At 42.6% G+C, this 9,115-nt stretch overlaps 1 protein-coding gene across 3 annotated transcripts in view; it reads right to left on the bottom strand.

Moving 5' to 3' along the window:
• Window positions 1-882: 882 nt before the first annotated feature.
• adam19b (ADAM metallopeptidase domain 19b) overlaps window positions 883-9,115 on the bottom strand; it is a 173,958-nt gene continuing 165,725 nt past the window's right edge. For all 3 annotated transcript variants that reach the window (XM_072591126.1, XM_072591127.1, XM_072591129.1), the window contains one exon: window positions 883-6,277. In XM_072591126.1, coding sequence (XP_072447227.1) covers window positions 6,235-6,277 — 43 coding nt within the window. In that variant the 3' untranslated portion in view covers window positions 883-6,234. The remainder of the gene's footprint in view (window positions 6,278-9,115) is intronic.

The raw sequence follows: 9,115 nt of genomic DNA, 5'->3' as shown, positions 1-9,115 counted from the left end.
CTCATTGTGCAGGGAGCAGTACTTACTTAAAACACAACATTAAGCAGGGTACACACAAAATGCTAGCAGTAAAACCCAAATTTAAAGAAGTGAAGGCAACAGTCACCAGAGTAACAGACGGACTGATCTTATCAGAATGCCTGAATGGGCATTCAGGAGGAACAGAAAGGCATTGATGTTATTCAAGCCAAGACGTGAGACCAAATATGATTATCATTGAATATAGGCAGCTATACTTACATCCACATCAGATAAGGTACAGAGTGGTACAACAATCCAGACATGGTATAACACGAGCATTGCAGTACTGAACTCAAGTGAAGCTGATTGGGACTTCCACCCAAAGTTCGAGGTCATCAATCTTTCATCCTATGATTTGGAGTGTTAAATGATAGTAATGACAATGATATCGCCAGTCACAATAACAACTACAAAGACTATGGAAGTAAGTAGAAGTCAACTACTGGAATAAAAGTTGGCCATTTCGAGGGAAACTTATAGGGTGATGTTGTATAACATGTAAATAAATGATATAATGGATCACATGACTTTGACATCAATTAGTAAGAAGACTAGATTGGATATGTAAAGCAAACAATCTCAGGCATTACATTAGAGGTATATTTGATAACCTACTGTGTACAGATGCAAATAAAGGTGTGTTACAGTAAGAAGCAGCTGATGAGATTTACTTAGTGCTAAGGAGCCAGCAGCTTCAGAGACAATGCAAGTGCAGACACCCACAGCCTGAGGTACTCTAGACTGGCATCTCATTGTGCAGGGAGCAGTACTTACTTAAAACACAACATTAAGCAGGGTACACACAAAATGCTAGCAGTAAAACCCAAATTTAAAGAAGTGAAGGCAACACACAATCACTGGACCAACATTAACTTTATTGACATAATAAATAAGGTGAAGGCACAAGTCATGGTGTTCAAGTTTTTTTGTCTCACACAGTTATGTATATTCAAAGAAGCAATTTTAAAAAAAACCATGACTATGTTGTCCTGACATGAAACATCTGTGCACCATTGAAAAACTATTAAAACATGATTTATTTTCCTGAAGTCTAGATTCACCACCCCTCCCCCGCCTTCACAATAGTATACTTTGTCACTCATAAATTCCAAAACCCAAAGATAGTGAGAAGGTAGAGTGGTCAAAATAAGTGAACGAAGATTTCCCCCACTCCTCCGAGGTCCCTTTCCATATGCATGGAGTCAGTAAGGTTTCAGAAGTCAAAAAGCAGGGAAATATTGCAGATGCTGGGAATCCGAAATAAATCTGATGAAAACTCATCCAGCTGCAACTTTTAACTTGGTTCCTCTCTCCACGGCTTGGGGAGTATTTCCAGCATTTCCTGTGTTTATTTAGGGTCAGCTTGGGGAATCTACAAAGGCTCAGCATCAGGACCTTCTCATGTTGTGTATTTCACCTCCATGCTTGACTCTTGCTAGTGCACAGTCTCTTGTGTGCATGTAATGAGCAATAGCGACAAGGGCTGTCCCAAGCTTGGGTCAGCCTTGAAATAGAGCAAAAAAAAATGCGGATGCTGTAAACTTGAAATGAAAGCAGATATTGCCTGAAAAACTCAGCAGGTCTGGCAGTGTCTGTGGAGAGAAAGCAGAGTAAACGCTTCGGGTCCAGTGACACTTCTGCAGACTGGTTCTGATGAAGGGTCACAGAATTGGAAACATTAGCCCTGTTTTCTCTCCACAGTTGCTGGCAGACCTGCTGAGTTTCTCCAGTGATTACTGTCTTTGTTTCTGGGTCAGCTCTGTACCAGTATTCTACACTAACAGGAGCTATTGAACCATGATGGGGCCCCAGCTGTATCCTTCCCTCTCAACCAAACCCATCCCAAAAGCTGCTCAGAACAATGACCCATCTTCCAAGCAACTGAGGTCAGTTATTAAGTGTATTAAGGCATCATCACCTTTTTTACATTCTTACACTGATTAATATTACATAGGCTCCTCAAGTGCCCAGTGATCTGTTTGACAGCATGAACGCACTGTGATAGAATCAAGTAAATCTATTGGGCTTCCACATTGATAAATTGCATTTATGTCATGCTTTTAACATGGAAAAAATAACAAAATGTGCTCGGTCAAAGATGCACATTGAAGGACTACTGTACGAGTAAAGACACGGACACTGAAAAACTTTAGGATGAGAATCACAGAGTTAGGGACAGGGAACTGCAGGCATCATTACCAAAGGTGAAGTCATTAAAACTGAAGATGCACATGAGGCCAGAATTAGAAATTGCAGAAATCTTAGTCATTTGGCTAGTAGTAGTTAGGGAAGTGAGAGGGCGTGCAGGGGATTTCTAAACCAGAATGAGGAATTTTAAAAGAGGTTCCTGAGGTGCTTTTAAATGAGGGCCAGGACACAATTTGAATTTGCCTGTTCCAAAATGGGCCCAGCTGATAAGAGCAGCTGAAGGTCGGTTTAAAGTTTCATCTCAAAGACAAAGATCTTCCAACACAGCAAAACCGCTTCATTACAGTACTTGAGTGTCAGCCCGGATTATGAGCTCAGGTTTGTGGAGTGGATCTTGAAGGCACAATATTCGAATTCAGAGGAGAGAACTGTCCCACTGAACCAGAACTCACCGATGGCAGCTTGATGTGAGGATGGAAAACCGAGACAGAAGAAAGAATTATAAAGGGACATCATGCAGTAAGTTTGAATATCCAGAAAAGAGTGGGTTGGGTCAGCTCAGAAGCTATAATTTAGTGAGGGCAAGAGTGGCTTTGCAGCAGGAGTGCTCCCGACCCTCTCCCGGACCCAGCCTCCAACCGGATCCCAAAGTGAAAAGATCCCTGGGGTACATGTGCCGATCCCCAGGCCTGAACCCTGCGCAGTGCTTCTAAATCTTTCCAGCCTGGCCAGGCATTCAAACCTGACTTTCAGGCGAGCAACATGCAAAAGATGCATCATATGGAGTTGAGGTCCGAGTTTCCCATCTTAAGCTTTGCCCCTCTCTCAACCTCAGTTCGTCACCACAACCATTTCCCCTGCCACCTCTGTGTCAGGTATACTGCAGGCCATTGTTTCTAGCTACACCCAGTTCCATCAATTGACAATCAGCGCTAACCTTGGCTTATTGGGCCTATCAAAGTCAAAAATGGTGGTGCTGGAAAAGCACAGCCGGTCAGGCAGCATCCGAAGAGCAGGAGAACCAACGTTTCGAGCATAAGCTCTTCAGCAACATTCCTTATGAAGAGCCTATGCTCGAAACATCTCCTGCTCCTCGGAAGCTGCCTGACCAGCCCCACACTTTTTGACTCTGATCTTCAGCATCTGCATTCCTCACTTTCTCCCTTATTGTACCTATGCTGGGTTGATGGTAGAATTATCCAGTCAGTCACACTCCCCTACACCCTTTCCCACAGTACTGTAATTTATTTTGCTTCAATTACTTCTAGAATTCCCTTCTGAAAGTCACTATTGAAAGCGTTTCCCCCACCCTATCAGACAATGTGTTTGAGTGAGATCATGTGGGGCCCGGAGGGGAAATTACAGTTGTGCTGATGCCATGCATCTGCTCCCCTTGTCCTTCTAAGTGGTAGAGTTCATGGGTTTGGAAGGTGCTGTTGCAGGGCCTTATTGAGTTATTGCAGACCTGTTAGAGATGGTACAACACCGCTGCCACTCTGACATAGCGAGTGAATGTGTGGAAGGTGGTGGATTGGGTGCCAATCATGTGGGCAGCTTTGTCCAGAATGGGATCATTTCATAAATGCTGTTGGAGCTGCACACATCCAGGGGAGTATTCCATCACACTCCCGACTTGCGCCTTATAGACGATGGACAGGATTTCATAGAAATCGTAGAAACCCTACAGTGTGGAAAGAGGCCATTTGGCTCAACAAGTCCACACCAACTCTCCAAAGAGTAATCCACCCAAACCCATTTCCCTAGCCTATTGCTCTAGATTAACCCCTTAATAATGCCTCTAACCTACACATCTCTGAACACTACAGGCAATCTAGCATGGCCAATTCACCTAACCTGCACATCTTTGGATTGTGGGAGGAAACCAGAGCACCTGGAGGAAACCCACACAGACATGGGCAGAATGTGCAAACTCCACACAGACAGTTGCCTGAGGTGGAATCAAACCCAGGTCCCTGGCACTGTGAGGCAGCAGTGCTAACCACTAAGCCACCTTGACTTAAGTAGTCAGGCGGTGAGTTACTTGCTGTAGGATTCCTAACCTTTGACTTATTCTTGCAGCCATTGTATTGACATGGCTGGTCCAGTTCAGTTTTGGGTCAATTGCAAATCTTCTCTGAATTGCTTCCACTGAGTTTATATCCTTCCTTGAATTAATACTGTTGACCAGATATGGTCTCACCAGTGTCTCATGTAACTGAAACATAATCTCCCTACGCTTGTATTCAATTCCCTTCACAATACATGAGAATATTCTGTTAGCTTTCCTAATCACTTGCTATACCTGCACACCAGCCTTTTGCAACTTATCCACACAGGCACCCAGACACCTCCTGCAATCTCTCCTCCCTTAGATAATGTGCTTTCTGTTAATTCTTCCTTCCAAAAAAGGACAATTTCATGTTTCCCATGTCATATGCATAGAAATATAGAAGCAGGAGGAGGCCATTTGATCCTTTGAGCCTGCTCTGCCTTTCATCACAATCATGACTGATCGTCCAACTCAATGGCCTAATCCTCCTTTCTCCTCATAACCTTTGATCCCAAGTGCTATATCTAGCCACCTCTTGAATGCATTCAATTTTTTTGGCATCATTTGCTAGATCTTTGGTAACTGAATGAACCCATCTATATTTTTTGTAACTTACTTATACCCTCCTCACAACTTATTTCCAACCTACCTGCAAAGTTGGCAACCATACCTTTAATCCCTTCACCCAAGTCATTTATATAAATTGCAAACAGTAGAGGCCTGATCCTTGTGGTCATACCACATGTTGCATCTTATCAATCTGAAAAAGACCCATTTATGCTTACTCTCGACTTCCCACTAGCCAACCCAACTTCTATCTTTTCAATATGTTACACACACACAATTAGTATTTATGTTCCTTCACTGCCTTCTGGAAATCCAAGCACATCGTATCCACTGGCTCCCCTTTACCTACAATGCATCAGTTCCTCAAAGAACTCCAATAGGTTGCAGTTTTGCCTTTCACAAAATGATTGTGACATACTGTCTGAATACCTCAATCTGATCTCAGAGCCCTGCAATAACATATTTCAAAAGTGTTTCAAACATTTGTCCTTATGGCAGATGTTAAGCTGACTGGCCTGTAGTTTTCTGCTTTATTGAGAAAGAGAGGGAAACAGAAAGGAGTTATATTTGCTATCCTCCCTATGATTGGGACATTTCCCAAATCAACGGAGTTTTGCAATACTAACTTCCAAAATCTCACTAGCCACTTCTTTTAAGACCCTACGACTAAGTCTACCAAGACCCGCTCACTTGTCAGCCCATAACTTGGACAATCTGTCCAGTACCTGGTGATTAAGAGTTTCCTGAGTTCCTCCCTTCTGATCATTTCCATATTTATCACTACTTCTGGGATGTTAAGAGAGTTTCCTCCACTTCCGATGGTTATCCCCTGACCCTTCTTGGAAATGGGCAGCATTTAGAAGATGATGACTGCTTGGTCACAATCCTCTCACCAGAGATGACATTTTGTTCTGTTGAATGGCTTTAGCATTTTACGCACCTTGTTCTTATCATCGCTCAGTTTTCTTAATTCAACTGAATACAAGAACTGGAGGTTGAACAATCAACGTAGAGTGTATGAATCCTTTATATCAAATAACTTGTCAAATTGCATCATTCGGGCTCAGGCCTGCAGACTGGAATCTGTTGGTGGGCATAAGGACCTGGAAGGAACCCACTGAACCCTGTCACCAGAGGGATTAATGCATTTTTTAGCACAGAACAATTGAATGGAAACAAAAAGTGGTCTTTCAACTTCCTGAGGAATTTGTTCCCATCTCCTGAAAATGCTAATCCAACAAATTACTTGAGATGAATTGTTTTGGATTGCAAGTTTGACCGTGCTCATTTTTAAAAATAAACAAATGGGGTGATTCCAATATATTTAGGGTGCCATTGAACTGGATATCACATTCATTGTTCACTTAGCATTGATATCGAGAGATTCTAGGAGGACAGAGATCAGGATAGTGCAAGAGGCTCTTGAAGAGTTCCAGTCTCCATAGCCTTTATCTCCTCAGTTTCTGTGGCACGGGTTGTATGTGGTCCCTTCTGCAAAACGTAAATGAAAGTAAGTTATTGATTTCACTTGGAATATTTCATAAGGCTCTTGAAAGTCAACTTACAATAAGAAGCACTATCCCTGAAATTCCTCCAGAGTCCCAGGTTCATTTGGGAGTGACCTTAAACCCCAACTTCCCCACCTGAGCGTTGTCCCCAGCCACAGGTCTTGGTGGTGGAGCCAGTTGCACTGTGGGATTCCAGCAGGGACACCTCAGCAACATTCACCCTGCTCCCCACCCCACCCCCCCAACTTTGAACTGTGACTATTGGACCGAAGAGTCTGTTTCCATGCTGTACATCTTTATGACTCTATGACTGCTTTGTCAATGCAGTTGGGTGGCTCCCATCCCCACCATCCAACCTATCCAAAGTCCAATTGGACTAAAGAAGTTAATTGTACACTCTACACATTGCTATTTAAACTGTAAAGAGTGACCTGAACACTGAAGGGTATTTATCAAAGGGTTTTCATACAGGTGGAGTAGGGGGATTTGTAGGACTGCAACAACAGGAATACGACAGGACAATTCAGTCCAACGAACAATTAGGTCATTGAGTCCCTATCAGTGTGGAAACAGGCCAATTGGCCCAAAAGTCGACACCGACCCTCCGAAGAGTAACCCACCAAGACCAATTTCACTAATCAATGCACATAACTTCCACATCCCTGAACACTGCGGGCAATTTAGCATGGCCAATTCACCGAACCAGCACATCTTTGGACTGTGGGAGGAAACCAGAGCACCCAGAGGAAACCCAAGCAGACATGAGGAGAATGTGCAAACTCCACACAGACAATCGCTCAAGGCTGGAATCAAACCCAGATCCCTGGCACTGTGAAACAGCAGAGCTAACCACTGAGCCAGCGTACTGCAATCTGTACCATGACTCCATTTCTCTGCATTAACTTAAATTCGAGTCAAGACAATGAGAAGATTATGGTCTCTGGGCTTTGATTCCCTCACCAGAAGTTATTGTTCATCTGTCAAGTATTTTTAACATGTAACACACCTCAATTTTCTGAACTCAGTTGAACACAAGCTTAGTGAATGCAGTCTACCTTCATCATCTAACCTTTTCAAATCCCTGACATAATTTAAATGACCCTGTTCCAAAACTAATACATCCTAGCTGAGGTACAGTGCTGAAATGGTTTGCAGAGTAAATGTGAATGATTATTTGGCTGGCCTTTATTGGAACACTGTAACAAAAAAGATAGATTTGCAGGCTACCCTCCAAACCAAATTTCTCCACTCTTGCTTTCGCCTCATTGGTTTTTACCCTTATTAATATTACTTTCTTTATTCCCTGTCTTTTTTCAACTCCCCACTCTGCTAAATTATCTTTCTCTGCTTCTCCTCCTCTTCACCATCTCTCACACATTCTCTCTTCATTTCTTCGTCTCTCATTCACAAAGACATGAACGTATACAATCACAGAGTAAAGGAGAGAACCAGAATAACAAGGGGCAATTTTTGTCAGCGCTGAATCAGCTGCCCAGGGTCATAGAGACATACATCATGGAAACAGATCCTTCTGTTCAACTTTTCCATTCTGTCCAGATATTCTCAACTTGTCCATTCCGTCCAGATCTCCTCCATGAAGCTAGCCCCATTTGCCAGCACTTGGCCCATATCCCTCTAAACCCCTGCTATTCATATATCCATCCAGATGCCTTTAAATGTTGTAATTGTGCCAGCCTCCACTACTTCCTCTGGCAGCTCATTCCATATATGCACCACTCTGTGTGTGAAAAAGTTGCCCCTTTTAAGACGTCCCCCTTCTCATTCTAAACCTATGTCCTCTAGTTAAGACTCCTCCACCCCAGGGAAAAAAATCTGATGTGTTTATTCTATCCACGCACCTCATGATTTTATAAACCTCTATTAGGTCAGCCCTCAGTTTCCGATGCTCCAGGGAAAACAGCCCCAGCCTATTCAGCCTCTCCCTGTAGCTTAAACCCTCCAACCCTGGCAACATCTTTGTAAATCTTTTCTGAACCCTTTCAAATTTCACAAACATATATTTTCTATAGCAGATCAGAATTGCACACAATATTCCAAAAGTGGCCTAACCAATGTTGTGTACAGCTGCAACATGACCTCCCAACTCCTGTACTCAATACTCTGTCCAATAAAGTCAAGCATACCAAATGCCTTCTTCACTACTTATCTACCTGCGACTCTATTTTCAAGGAACGATGAACCTGCACTCCAAGGTCTCTTTGTTCAGCAGGAACTACCCATTAAGTGCATAAGTCCTGCTCTGATTTGCCTTTCCAAAATGCAGTACCTCACATTTACCTAATTTAAACTCCATTTGCCACTCCTTGGCCCAGCTGATTAAGATCCCGTTGTACTCTTAGATAGCCTTTTTCACTGTCCACAACACCGTTGGTGTCATCTAAAAACTTACTATGGCACAGAAAATTTAACCATTGACATGGGAAGTCATTAACTCTTCCAAAGAAGATGTTGTGGATGTTTTTATGGCACATATTAATCTGAGATGCCATTGTGCTGCCAGAGTATGACCCTTCAAATGAAATGTTAAATTCAAATCCTGTCTTCTCATTTAGGCAGCTATCAAAATGCATGGAATATATTTGGAAAATATATAGGGAGCTGTCATGATGGTCTTAGACAACATTCTCCCTGCGTCTAGTTCCAATAATAACAGTTCATTTGTCCTTCCTGTTCTTTTTTGCTGGTATTTGCTGCACCAGAATAAGTGTTGACATGATAATATGCCAGAAGTAATTCCTTCTGGAAAGAGATGTGTTGATGGTGTGAATTTTTTTAATTCAATCTTAAAATCTAGATTGAT

This window comes from Chiloscyllium punctatum, chromosome 20 (assembly GCF_047496795.1).
Source record: "Chiloscyllium punctatum isolate Juve2018m chromosome 20, sChiPun1.3, whole genome shotgun sequence".
NCBI classification, from domain to species: domain Eukaryota; kingdom Metazoa; phylum Chordata; class Chondrichthyes; order Orectolobiformes; family Hemiscylliidae; genus Chiloscyllium; species Chiloscyllium punctatum.
The sequence above is the reverse complement of the archived record's forward strand: the minus strand, read 5'-3'. Positions and strand labels throughout refer to the sequence as shown.